This window comes from Pempheris klunzingeri, chromosome 23, assembly GCF_042242105.1.
Source record: "Pempheris klunzingeri isolate RE-2024b chromosome 23, fPemKlu1.hap1, whole genome shotgun sequence".
NCBI classification, from domain to species: domain Eukaryota; kingdom Metazoa; phylum Chordata; class Actinopteri; order Acropomatiformes; family Pempheridae; genus Pempheris; species Pempheris klunzingeri.
The window spans coordinates 15,139,178-15,153,289 of record NC_092034.1 but is presented as its reverse complement, the minus strand read 5'-3'; the positions used below and the strand labels follow the sequence as shown (position 1 = coordinate 15,153,289).

The 14,112-nt window shown below is 43.7% G+C and overlaps 2 protein-coding genes across 4 annotated transcripts; one reads left to right on the top strand and one right to left on the bottom strand.

The window, feature by feature from the left end:
* Positions 1-1,086: 1,086 nt before the first annotated feature.
* rela (v-rel avian reticuloendotheliosis viral oncogene homolog A) lies at positions 1,087-11,936 on the top strand. 3 transcript variants are annotated; one of them, XM_070854442.1, is made up of 11 exons: positions 1,087-1,249; positions 3,082-3,117; positions 3,327-3,472; positions 4,172-4,317; positions 5,891-5,982; positions 6,350-6,484; positions 7,204-7,308; positions 9,235-9,450; positions 9,585-9,665; positions 9,757-9,837; positions 9,978-11,936. In XM_070854442.1, exons 1-11 carry the CDS (start codon positions 1,243-1,245, stop codon positions 10,829-10,831), a joined length of 1,899 nt encoding a protein of 632 aa, XP_070710543.1. In that variant the 5' UTR covers positions 1,087-1,242; the 3' UTR covers positions 10,832-11,936. The 3 variants fall into 3 exon arrangements, with proteins under 3 accessions (XP_070710543.1, XP_070710542.1, XP_070710544.1); XM_070854441.1 differs by having other exon boundaries at positions 9,975-11,936; XM_070854443.1 differs by lacking the exons at positions 1,087-1,249; positions 3,082-3,117 and adding an exon at positions 2,490-2,722 and having other exon boundaries at positions 9,975-11,936.
* Positions 11,933-14,064, bottom strand: c23h11orf68 (chromosome 23 C11orf68 homolog). Its single transcript, XM_070854444.1, has 2 exons — positions 13,704-14,064; positions 11,933-13,203 (listed from the first exon to the last, which is right to left on the bottom strand). Exon 2 carries the CDS (start codon positions 13,154-13,156, stop codon positions 12,413-12,415), a length of 744 nt encoding a protein of 247 aa, XP_070710545.1. The 5' UTR covers positions 13,157-13,203; positions 13,704-14,064; the 3' UTR covers positions 11,933-12,412.
* Positions 14,065-14,112: the final 48 nt, after the last annotated feature.

Here is a 14,112-nt window from a genome sequence, read left to right as displayed (position 1 = left end):
GTTATTGCCTCTCCCACTCACTACTTATTTTTCTCTTCCTTTCAAGCGCGTCATCTGGGTATTTCCGCACTGTTTTGGGTGGGCGGTGGCAAGTTGCACTGCAGAGGAAGAGTGCGGCTGCTTAAAGTCAGAGGACAGCACCGGAAACACGACACTTTTCTCTTCAAAATAATAGCTGCTGTGGAACCCGATATCACTTTTACGATAGCTCCTATAACTTAGAATTACTTTGTTTTCCTTGAATATAGGCTGAATGTATTGATTTTCAACTGAATTACAAAAAGAAAAAGGAAATGAATGCATTTCTTGTCTCTGCCCCCCTAATTTCTCTAATCATGTATAAACCTTTCATGATAGGCTAAAATGTTGAACAGCTTTTTCTTCAGAGGGTACAATATAGCCCCTACATTTGAATATCTGATCATTTCATTACCTCATTTAATTAGTATGCTGAATATTTTGGTAGATTTTGACACTAGTCATAATAAAAAAAACATACTTGAAACGTCGTTAACACGTATTTTAAACAACTTTACTGTTTAAAATACTTGTTAACGCAACGTTAAACGCAATAATTTCACTTCTGAGCAGGATTCCGTTTTGTTTCGCTTTTATATCATTTGTTGGAGTTGACGTAATATTTTTGATGCAGTGACGCAATACTTTTAGACTGTGACGACACTAAAGAGACAGAAATCCCCATTCAAAAAATCCAAATGCAGTTTCTCATTCATTTTATTCCCAAAAGACACTGTGCATACGTTGCATGCACGTATAATACAACGTGTGTGCATTGTATACTCATTAACTGCATCATTTACTACTGCATTTGATATAAATAAACGAAATTAATAGGTAGAATAATCTCATAATAACAATAATAATAATTAAATAATCTGCTGGGTGTAAGGAAGACATTAAAGTTGAATTTTCATGTGCTTCAGAGCCGCTGTAAATGGTGCCCATGCTGCCGGTAGAAGCCAGTGCGGCAGTCTGGCGGCCCCTCACGCTGCGTCCTTACCGGAAGCCGTGCGTCATGTGTGCGTGCAGCTTCACTGTGTGTGTGTGCGCTCTGGTACACAGACGTAGGTGGAGCGAAGGAGGCGACAGGACGGCTCTGTCAAGAAGTTTTCAGAGTCCATACTGTCCGTGTTTGCAGCGTCTTTTAGCTGAAAAAAAAAAAGTAAGCAGAGACAAACGGCGGTGTTGACGGCGAAGCCAGAGTCGGACTCGGACACAGCCATGGAGGGTAAGTGGAGCTGGGTTTCTTCGCCTCGGCCTGTGAGCTCAGCTCGGAGACTGGAGGTGAAAGTGTACAGGGAGTTGTTTTGCGCACAGGGGAAAGCCCCGCCACTGCTGAGTTTTGCGCTAACAGGAGGAGTCTGCGTTCCCGTATAGTAAGCTAACATACAGTAGAAGTTTGACACAACTTTAAGCTTTTATTCCTTATCTCAGCGAAATGTGAGTGGAGTCTGGTGGTACGTTGGTTGGACTTATTATCCCGTGTTGCTAACTCACCTGGCACGAATGAACCGAACAGTGTCGCGCTGCCAAGAGGCCTTTCGGGCTAGTCACCCTCATGGATTTCCCTGAACTGCGTTCAAAAATCTGCCAATTTATTGATTCTCTGTCCATTCAGGGAAACTTGCGACTCACAAATCACATTCTTAAAGCTTGTCGCTCATGTGAATAATTATTCTTGAGTTCGGCCAAACTTTAACCCACCAGGTAGCATTTGTTTCAGTTAAAAATCGGTCTTCTTTTAATCTGTCCACGCTGCTTGCAACAGCTCACTCAAGTTTGAGTGGACGGAAATTATGAAACTCACACCGTACCTTGCAGAGGATGTGGTGAGATATGGGATGTTTGGTGGGACATGTCTGTATGCCGATGTGAAGAGTATCTTCCGACGATTTAGAATTTTCCCATGTTCACATTTTACATCACATTTACCTTTGCCTACAAGCCAAAGAACATTAAATTCTACGAGTTTTGATACATCATCAGTTTTAAGTGTGTCCACTCTTTTTCCACATCACACACCTCCAAACGTACATTGACATTGCTGATAGACGTGATTTGTCGTATCTAGAATATGCATAGGAAGAGAACAGTGATATTGTTAAAATCCATAAATCCATATCCCAAAGTCTACAAAACATGTCAAGGCCGTGACTCCTTTTTTTTTTGGAAGTGGAGTGAAAGTGATCTAATACTTGTTGTGTTTTGATATTAGTGCACTCGGTGATGTAAGAGGGCCAAATATGAGGTGATGTGTTCGACATTCACTTTCACTTTCACAACTTGAGGGTCCATAAATAGTCAAAAGTGCAAGTGTCTTTCATGTCCTGTCTAACATTCATAGTATTTCACATCATAATATGCTTCTCCCATAATAAAACTTTACATAATGAATGCAGGGCTCGTTCCACCTTTTTACATGAAGTCACTGCTTGGACAAAAGCTAAAAGCCAGACTACTTTCCCACATTTTGTTAGTTTGGTCTGCGGCTGGAAGCAGGCATGTTACAACTTGGAAAGTATCCTACTCGTGCTCTCTAATAGAACGAGTCCTACTTGCTGACGGGTGGAGCTTCAGCCACCTGATTTTCGTGTCACACCTCGCTTCTTTCTATGAATCTCACCAATTCATCAACCGAGAACCTGACACTAGAGACCTGCCCGCTCTGCACTCACAATGGAGGCTGCTCGCTACATGGCGGGTAATTTGACACCGATATTACACCCTGCCTGTCATTGTTTGCTTTATTCTGCTCTCCTTCTTCTTCTGTCTGAGCCTGGCAGGCAGTTTATGGAGAGTAATTATATTTAGCTGGGAAACCCTAGTATCTCAGTGTCCTCTGACCTCCTTGGATGCTGCGCTGTCTTGTAGATTTCCACCCTGACCGCACCACAAATGACAAACTCTTACTAAACCACAAATATGTGCTGAAAGCAGCGTTTGGTTTTTTTGTCACGTGTGCTGCCACTGTGTGCTGTATGTCATGCACTGTTTGGAGAGCCGCTATAACCTTAGATCACAACGAGTGGTTGACATGTCTGTGTTTTCTGCCCACCACAGGTGTGTATGGATGGGGCCTGACCCCAATCAACCCAGGTGAGAAGCTTCTTCCCGTCAGTGATGAGTGTTCTGTATAAATCAGTACTGATGTGGATATTCATGAGTAAACATTTCACCATTCTGTGTTCTGATCACTGATAACGGAGCTATTTCTGTGTTGACACACTGATTCAAGTGCAGCAGGCAGTGTTTCACAACCCGGACACTGTTTTTAAGTCTCATTATCGCTGCCTCATGTCCGTCAGTCCAAACAGCGAGCCCCTTCATAGAGATCATCGAGCAGCCGAAGCAGAGGGGGATGAGGTTCAGGTATAAGTGTGAGGGGCGTTCAGCTGGCAGCATCCCCGGAGAGAAGAGCAACGACACCACGAAGACCCACCCAGCCATCAAGGTGAGCCGGATGCAGCTTTCCTAGCTGGGTTCACCGGCTGCAGTGTATGATTTAAAGCCTTTTTGAAACAACACCATGCGTCTTTACCCCAGCGTTCCAAAAATCAACCCTCCATTCCAAGCTTGATTCAAGCCTTGCAGCGTTCCTTCCCCTGTGTTTTACTTGGGCCCTTGGATTTGTTTCTGAATTCTTTAGACATTCAGACTAAAATGTTTTTGGTCTGTTCAGTCAAAAACAACAACAAACTAGTTGTTATACATCATATCATATTTCTTCTTATTATCATAGTATGAAATTATATGAAATTAGGCAGAAAGTAATCAAACAACACATTATAGTTAAAGTAGAAATAAACGTACTGGTGCTGTTGCTTAGAATTAGACAAGAATATTAATACCACACTCTCATTAAATATGTAGTTGAAACCAGCTGATTGTTATCTTAGCTTAGCATAAAGACTGGCCTGGGCCTGTCCAGCAGCTCTCAAGCTGCTTCTGTATGTGACAGTGTGGGATAAGACCTATGTTAGATGGCAGGAATGTGAGTCATTACATGAAGTTTTCCTTTCGAGCGGGGGGGGGGGGCATTGGAGGTGAAATCAGCCCTCAACCAGATGACTTCAAGCAAGCTTCCAGCCCTCTGAGGTGCTATTGAAACGGCCTCATTTGATCATTGAGCTATGACATATTGTTCCTGCAGGTGCACAACTACAACGGCCCCCTGCGTGTCCGCATCTCCTTGGTGACGAAGAACGCACCGCACAAGCCCCACCCCCACGAATTAGTAGGGAAAGACTGCAAACATGGCTACTACGAGGCCGACCTGCAGGAGAGGAGAATACACAGGTAGGTGGGGTTTGCATTTACCTGGACATCACACCAGTTTTTAAAATTACACCCATGGATGGGGGACGAGTGGGTGGGGGCAGCAGTTTGACATCAAAAACAAGGTAGCATTTGTTAAAGACTGGCCTAGATAAGGAGGTGACGTGTTTGCTGTTGCCTTGGTAAAACTAGTCGGCGGCCTCTCCTTGGGTTTGGAGATGAGTAAAACATTAACAGCACAAACCACCTAACAACAGGTCGAGCTCGCCTCTGCTTGCTTTCATGTCTTTCAGTCTAGTAACCTGCGTGGCATTCAGAAAGTCCACTAGAGAAGAATTAAGGGCAACGGCAGTGACTGACAGGATACTTTTAATGATGTGATGTTTGAACCTAATAATATATAATTTCACTGGTCTGTCTGGGCACAGGAAACTATGTTTGCCTGTCTGTCCTTAACACGAGTGTGGTGAAATTCAAACAGACGGTGTGCACTACCTTCCAGCTCCAGCACTACCATAAACTGTGCTGCTTTCCATTAGTCATTTGTTTTTGGAAGTGAGCTGATAAAAGCTTTCCATTACAATAAAAAGTTAGAATGGAGCACTTATGCTTGTGTATCTCCAGCTGGAGGCTGACAGGAATCTAAATGACAGATTTATAATAACTAATATAAATGGTATAAGAGGGATCAGGAAGAAAAGTGCAAATTATTCAGCAAAGCCGATTGATCTGTATTCATCTGAAGAAGCAGCTTAAAAGAAGACTAGCGAGCCAAAATGTGTAATAAAACAGTGTTTTCTACGATTCTAGTAATGGGAGTGTGGAAACTGGTCTGTGATCATTGATCAGAGAATGGAGGCCCGTTTTTTTTTTTGAGCAGCCAGTGGACACAGGCATTTGAAATGTTCAGGAATGCAGCATGTAGAAAGGGAGGGGTTCACTGTCGTTAGCAGCCAGGGAGCAGCTACAGTCCAGCCAGTACTTTAGAGTTACAGTTTAGTGGGCATGAAATAATACAAAGTGATGGGATAAGAAGTGAAAGGATCAGGGCAAGAGATGGTGGATGAAATACCTTTGAAATTCATCAGTTAAAAAAAAGTTAAAAGCTGAGAATACGCCTCATGAGAAGAGTCCAAATAATGAAAAAAGTATCTTCTTAAAAGTATCAAGCTTTTACATTGTTAACCAGTTTATTATAGTATTGGGTGTCTGAATGAAATATCTTCATCTATTGGTAGTGCGCTTGAGGTCAAGGACTTTTTTTCCCCTCTTCCACTCACCTCTTGACCCGTAGTGATGCTGCTTTAATGTTATTAAATGTGGCTTTCATGGGAGCAAAAGTGTCCACAGTCGAGGTGCAAATAAAGTTAAAAGTGGGCTTAACGGAGCAGAGACTCACACCATGTGTGAACTGTGAATTGGGCGTTTGGCCCCAGTTATTACAGCATTCAGTTTCACATAGAAAAGCTGAAACACAGAAGAAGTCATAATGTCAAATACTACTACTATTAATAGTGAACTAGAAAGTACGAGTACAGAAGGCTTCAGTGGTTTCTGTCTTTAGCTTTCAGACTTACACTGCATCTGCTTTCAGTTTCCAGAACCTGGGCATACAGTGTGTGAAGAAGAAGGATGTGAACGAGGCCATCACTTGTAGGCTGCAGACTAATAACAACCCCTTCAGCAGTAAGTGGTCCTCCATAGAGAGGAGTGGACAACACAGAGCACTTTCTGTGTTGGTCACATCTGACATCAGAGTGTCCCTGAACGCCTCACTCAAATGGAAAGGCTGGAGCTTTACTGAACTACTACTGGTATTAAGAGAGAAATGACTTGATCACAGTCTTAGTAACCAGTAACCATATACTTTATACCATGTTTCTACTTTATACCAGAAGTGTAAATGCAGTTAGTGTAAGAACAGGAAGTGTAATGTGTCACTTTCACCCCAGGCTGATATTTAGATACTGAGAGCCTGCATATGACAGGATGCAGAGCTGCTGTGTTGCCTGACTGTGTGCCCCGCCCTTTCCCCGCTGTGTCTTGGCTGCAGTTCCCGAGGCGAAGGTGTGGGAGGAGGAGTTTGACCTGAACTCAGTTCGGCTTTGCTTCCAGGCCTCCATCACTCTGCCTACAGGGGAGCTGTTTCCTCTGGAGCCGGTGGTGTCGCAGCCCATCTACGACAACAGTGAGTGGAGAACACACACACAAGCACATGCAGTGTGTTAGCGTTCAGTGGGTGCAGACCTTTGAATGCTCATATTGATACTTTAGGGTAAAAAGTGCTGATAGTGAATACTGTGCATTCTTTAATGTCTTTTGAGTATTTCTTACACTCATTTTGCCCAAAAATCAGACGAGTTCAGTGGATCTTTGCTCACTGTAAGCTGATAAACCTACAGTGGATTTTGATGACGTATTCACTGAAGATGATTGATATCAGTGAGGTTGTAGCACAGGTCAGGAGGCTCCTCAGTGCTGTCTCTAAATACACAGACCTGTCCAAATCCACAGTATGAATAAATGCTGAATAAAATCTGGCTTTTGTTTCCATTTCGAAATGTGTTAAACTATTTAAATTAAAACAAGGTTTTTTTTCAAAATGAGCAGCAGTCGGAATAAATCTTATTATTATACTTAAATAAATAATAGCTACATAATTAAACCTCATAAGAAACAACAGTGGAAACAGCTTCCAGTGCATTTAGAAAAATGCACAAACTGAAAAGACCCCCCAAAAAAAGGAATTATACAGAAGGAAGAATTACATTTTCAGGCTGCCTAAGGCCTGCGGTATGGGCCTGTCAGTCACAGCCCAAATTCCCCTGCGTTTAGAAGATGTGTGGAGTTAATCCGTAGCCTTGGTGCCATATTTATTTGTTCATAAATGCTTTCTCTTTCTTGCAGGGGCTCCAAACACAGCTGAGCTGAAGATCTGCCGAGTCAACCGCAACTCTGGAACCTGCAAAGGGGGAGACGAAATCTTTCTGCTGTGTGACAAAGTGCAAAAAGGTACAACCCGCCTGCGCCGTGTGTGCTGCGTACGAGTTACATCTTTCAGATTTTAAATCAGAAGAAATGCTGAAAGAGCATCGACACACGCCGCACAATTCTGACCCTCTACTGGAAAAGGTGTAACCATCACAGCCTCAAGAAGAAGAATGACACTGACAGCACACTGGCTAAAGTGAGCTAGAAATAGAACCCTGACTCATAACGAAACGTACAACACTGTGGTTACCTAGAGGTTCATAGTTGCACAGTGGGTTTCAATGTTCTTTTAGTGGAGGTGATAAATTAGACAACTTCACGAATTACACTTTACAGAACACATTCAGTTTCTCTCTCTACGGCTGCAGCTGGAAGGCAACCCGAGTGAGACAGGTCATGACTTTACAGGGATTTAATAAGAGGGAAGGCTACTTGCCAATACACACAAAGTGTATTTACCAGAAGGAATGTTTGCTTACTTTCCTTTTTACTTAAACGAAACTACCACTGTTTGTGTGGATGTCCAAGCAGTGCTGATGGTAAATGTAGTCCAATGAAACATTAAATACCTCGGTGTGTGCTGTATTGATGGAGACAAATGCATTATCCTACTCACCGAGCTAAATTTACCATGATGCTTCCCGACCAATAAATCCTCTGTGCTCTGCTCTTGCAGGTTTAGCGTTGGCCACAGACTGTTCTAAAACAACAAAAGCAGGCTGATTAGCTGAGCTGACAGAGCCTGTAGTTCTTCCTCGTCACTAAAGATTCAAATAAATGGCCGCCAATTAAACATAACATAACATAGCATAAAGTCGGCGGTAAGGGTGTTGGCTCGTGTTCGAATGGTTGATAAACAGATATTTTGTGTGTGTAGCGGTATTGGAAAATGTACGTGCAAGCAAAGCCACCAAGATAACTGGCTAACAGCATCTTCCCAGCAGAGATGATGGGAGATGAATGGAGTTTATTGAGACTGCACTTTGCTCTCCACTTTACTCACTGATTTGAAAACATTAAAGAAATAAATTCAACAGAAATTTCCAGTGCATGCAAACATAAAAAGATTCGCCAGTTTAAAAAAAACAATGAGTGGTTATCATTAAAGATGGCTCTGGATTAGTCATCAAATTACTTACTGTACTTCTATGTTTTTAACATCTTCAATATGTGATGTCGCACCGACCACTTCCTCTGGATGAAATAACAAAATGTGCTTGCTCTTTTCCACATGCTCGTATAGCCAGCTAAAAGTATCCCAGTATCCAAGATAGACTGTCCCACCCACCTTCCTAAACCTACGCTGAAGTGACAGCTGGTGATTAGGAAGTACAGCAGATTTTGCAGCAGGAGAATACGAACATGAAATGTAAAAAATCTCATACCATCATGCAACCTACAGATACTATTCAGGCTTGGAGGGTAACAAATGCTCTTTTTCACAAAATAAAATAACACATTTTTTCTTTCACAGATGGAGAAATGGAGAATTTAAATTTAAAATTGTGTCATAAATGACTCTGAGCCTCTATCATTCAGGGTGTATGCTGTACGCTCTGTATATTTTGAATACAGTGGTACTAAATTTCAGTTTTATCATGCAGCCCTTTTTGTCACAATTTGAACTTAAAGGATAGCTGTAGTATATTTAAACCCTGTGTTTCTGTAGCTGCCACATCCATATGTAGATGTGGAAAAAAAGAAAAGAGAGATTTCATCATGAGGTTCACGTCAGAAGAGTTCCCTGCATGCGGGTGCTCAAACTTTCAGCCTCCCTGCGCCATGTGAACTCCTCGTTTTTATTTGTTTAATACTGTGTGCTATCTCTAACACAGTTTAAAACAAAGCAAAAATACAAGATTACTATCAAAGTCTTTTCCCCTCAGTTATTTGCAGTAGTTTGATCATGGCAGCTCCATACATTTCACTTTTTCTGTTCCCCTGCAGAGGACATCGAGGTGCGTTTCTTTCAGGACTCTTGGGAGGGAAAGGGCACTTTCTCCCAGGCGGACGTCCACAGGCAGGTGGCCATCGTGTTCCGCACACCACCGTACCGCGACACTAACCTCACTGAGCCCATTAGAGTCAAGATGCAGCTCCGCCGGCCCTCAGACCGCGAGGTCAGCGAGCCGATGGACTTCCAGTACCTGCCCGCTGAGCCAGGTAAAGACAAGATGTTACTGATAAAAGCTTTTCATCAGAATATTTAAAAGTTCTTGAAACACCTGAGAGATGAATTTGTTGATCAACTCAGCAAACCCAGGCTCATATCTGACTTTTAAAAATGGCCCCTTTAGATGAATACAGGCTGAGTGAGAAGAGAAAGCGTACAGGGGACATGTTCCAGAGCCTGAAGCTGGGGCCCATGCTGTCTAGTGGTACGTTGATGAGATCACTCGATTACATTACATAATAAGGTAATGGTGATTTTTTTCATGTGTAATATGATCATTCCTGTTGGACTTTCAGTGTCTGTTCCAGACAGACGGCTCATAAGCCCGGCACGGAGAACGGTCACGGCCAAGCCTCCACCAATGAGCGCACAGGCTGGTGAGTGTGTTCAATTTCTTCATAGTACACATGGTGATTCTTTTAATAGAACCGACTCATTCTCTGCACAGTTTGTTTCTACAAAATTGTCAGTCATGGAACTCAAATTGCTTGCGGTGTTTGTGTTGTGTCTCCAGCAGCTGGGGTGCCCCCTGGTGCCACTGGAGCGAAACCCCAGCCATCCTACTCATACAATCAGCCAGGCCAGCTCTTCTCGGTCCAGCCAAAGGTAGATACCTCCATCACTGCTGCAACTACAAGCCAAACATGGAGGATCATGGAGAGCCTGAACCTGGGCCCTCAGCCCAAAGCCACTCCAGTGCCCAACTTCACAATGAGCCAGGCACCAGCCTCCTCTTCTGCCACCACTTCCACTGCCAACCAGGACTACTCAACCGTCAACCTGTTAGACCTTCAGAAATTCTTCCCCAACATTTCCTCTGCCATCGGCCAGGAGTCTGCAGCTTCTCAGGGAAGCACAGCCTCCTCACAGACCAGCATCTCCTTCGGCCTCCAGGGCTCTCAGTTCCGGGTGGACGCACCACTTGTGGACGATGATATCCCAGAGTTCCCTAGCTTTTCTGAAGCCCAGGCACAAGGCGCTCTGGACAATCTCTCCATGGATGACTTTGAGGACCTTCTGAACCCCCACCTCATTAGTGAGAGTGGAAACGGCACCTCAATGTTGGCTCAAGCTTCATGCCAACAAGCTGCTCTTCCCAGCTCCTCCACTGCTGCCCAGAACAGCACGGCGACCCAGAACACTTCCGACCCCGCCAGCAACCCAGGGAGCACTTGGATGAATTACCCAAACAGCATCGCCAGCTTGCTCCAGAATGAGGGCATGATGGACATCACCCCCAACAACAGCAGCAACCACCGACCGGCTGTGCTGGATGACTTCGATGAGTTGACGTCTGCTGATGAGGATCGTCTTATTTCCATTTTTAACAGTGGAAGCCAAGCAGGATTTGTGTCAGGACACCAGACTTAAGTTTGTCCATGTGATTTCATCACGGACACATTTACATAGACCACTTGCTCCTTTAGCCTTCAGAACTAAACTCCTTTGTTGTTACTAAAGACAAAAACGGAAACAAGGTGGATATGAAGGGCTGTAAGAGACAGAATGTAGCAGAACTGCTTATAGTGGACATGCCCACTGAAATGCCAGCAAAGACTCTTTGTAGTATTCAGTTAGTGGGTTTCTCCAGGCCTTATGTACAGTAACAAAAGATATAACACAGGACTATATAATCACAATTTATCAACCTTGCTCGCTTTTAGCATCAATCCATAACTTTTCCAGCCACTGTGCTGACCTGATGTTAGAAGACAATCCTCCACCAAGCTTTCTAAAAAAGCCTTTCTGAAGGCATCTGTTTCAGTGTTTTCCTTTTGAGGTCATTTTCAGTGGAAAAGGTTACGCGTGATTTCGTACTGTCATTTTAGTAATTTTGGTAGCTCTGCTCCGTGTTTATGTGGTTGTCACTGTCTTTAAGTGATATCTACATTGGGTCTGCCTATTTTTAACAGAGCAGGGTGGTATTCTCAGTACGCATTGAACCAGATCTGGAGGTAAGTCTATGTAAGTTAGGCCCATTGTCCTTTTAATTTAATACTCTCATACTTAAGGGCTTATTTGAACTTTTTCTTGATGGACAGCAGTAACTGTAACAAGTTTCTTATACAGGTGCCTTTTCTTAAAGTCTCAATAGTATGCGTTAAGAACCAAATGAAGGTCTACATGTAAATAACAATAAAACAAGCAACATTACAAAGTACGTGCTTATAGCAGAGAAGAGTACAAGAGACCCATGTATCACTCATGGAGCTGTATCACATCTACTGTTTTTGTGTGGCGATATAATTTCCTCTGGTCTCAGTTATGAATAACGCCTCCATTTTAACTCTACTGGTTCACACCTGTAGGTCAGTTTGTTATTCTGTAGTAAAAAAAAATGCTTTGAGATGAAATTGTGCTGTTTTATACTGGTATGATAACGCAGATTGTACTAAAACACCTTTTTTGCTGTACTGAATGATTCATTGTCAGAATTCCAAAACACTTTCCTTTGCAATAAAAACCACAACATTTGGATGGTCTTCAAACGTAGAATTTATTTGGCAACTCTGTTGTCGTGGTTCAGCACAAACCAAAAAAAAAAAAAAGCCAAACAAATGTACACCGTAAAAAAGAAATTCTTCATTGAATGCAAATTTTCTTGTGAACACGTGCAGACAAATCAAGGATTTCTATGGCCAGCCTGTTAATCAGGTTAATTGTTAGTGCGTTACAAGCGGAACCTCAAAAACACAAATACTCAATATATTCAATACAAAAAAATGTGACAACAATCAAGAGTCACATAGAAAATATTGCAGGATGTGAAGTCAAGACTGAAATAACATCTAGTGCTTTTGTTGCCAAAAGGAAGAATGTGAGCTCAAAATCCAAACACTGACTTTAAAAAGCTTTCAGTCAGCGAGTCACACTGCACAAGCCGCCTCACAGGATCACCAGGTGCCTCCTCATTTTCCCTTCCTGCGTCACTATCGTCTTGTTCTGACAGGCTTATGTCACCTCAAGATTGGTGACTTTGTTGACGATGTGGGAACGCCTTGGCACACACTCCAGGTCAAACTTGCTCTCATATATAGTTGGACAAAGCTTCCAGCGGTTGTTGCGGTAGATTCCCAGGTATGTGTACACGTCCGGCTTGTATGAGAGAGGACATTTGATCCCTGTGGCACGGATTACAGAGTCCAGCCTCATAACCTCGCTCTCATCTGTGAAGTTCTGGTTATAGGCACAAATGACCTGCTTGCCCTCTCCCCTGGGATTGTGGGGACTGACTTTAACTAGTGAGATCTTTCCATCCAGGGCTGCTCTGGCCACACACTCCCAGGCATGGTCCAACTTGAAACCAGAGTCCAAGTGCATCAGCCACTTGCCTGTGAGCACCCCGTGGTTCAGGGCCAGCTCCTTCACGGCCTGGAAGCTGACGGGCCGGCCGCTGGCTAAATGTTTCTCCCAGCTCTCCTGGAGACCCATAACATCCCCCCCAGTGGGGCAGTGATTCGTGCCCAGCACGGCGATCCACCCCACTGGGCTAGCACCACACTCCTCATCACCAAATCTGTACACTTGTGAGGGCCTGTTGCTCTCCAGCCAGCCGTCGAACTCGGATCTGGGAGTTCTTCTCGAGTCAAACACAATCCAGGGGTCCATGTCTGCAGCCATGGCCTCGGCTGCATAGGTCTCCGCCGCAAAGGGGGTCTCCACCTCGCCATCCACGGGGGCCTCTTCCTCCTCCATGATGTTGTCACTGTGGGGCTGCTGTTACACAACTCCTGGAGCCCGTCCTGTCGAAAAGAGGAAGGTGTATTTGTCACATCTGTGTTGAAACCACATGCGCAGCTTCTGTGGTGGTTTCTGGTGCTTCCGCACCCAGCCAGAGGTGGACAGCTGGGCTGCTCGCGACTGTTTACTAACGCGGCTAGCTAGCATGCTACATTAGCAACACTTGTACAATAGCTAACGTTTGTCCACCAACGATTCTTTCTAACAAAACTAAATTGCTGTCTTTTTTTCTTATGTGTATCGTCTACATTTCGCCTGCAATTAAACACACATATTGAGCAAAATATCGAAAAAATTTTAACTGCTTGTCTCCACTCTCGGCTAGCTAGTCGGCTAACTAGCCATTTCACCAATCGTCCATGTTTTCACTCTTAAAAAAATATGAAGATTATTCACAGCCAGCTCTACATCAAATCTACGTTATTACATGCGCAATTTTCACATGATCAACAGAGATTGTAGCACAACAGTCACAAACCATGGACGCTGATCCTTAGCCTACCTGCAGATGTTGAAGTTTGTTGTCCTGCGTTGCTGTTCCGCACAGGCGCGGTGTGCTGCTCTGGATCTCTGGCCGAGGGGACAAACTGCTTCCCGGTGTCTGACAGTTAAACTCCTCTGGCTCGCCTCCAGACTGCATCAAAGCACTTCGGAAATGACTTGTTCCCTACATTAATTGTGCGCACAGATGAAGCTGTACAGTAATCCTAACTCAAATACACTCCCGCTATAGCACGGGGTGTATTTGTTGAGCTGTAATAAGTTAAGTTACTGAATTTAACCCAGTATCCAGTGAGTCTTACATGGCAATATACCGGGTTCCTCGGAGGGTGTATATCCGCAAATGTACAAGTAGCTGTTACGCGTTCATTTATTATTTTCCTTTATTTTGCGTAGATATCAAATGCAAC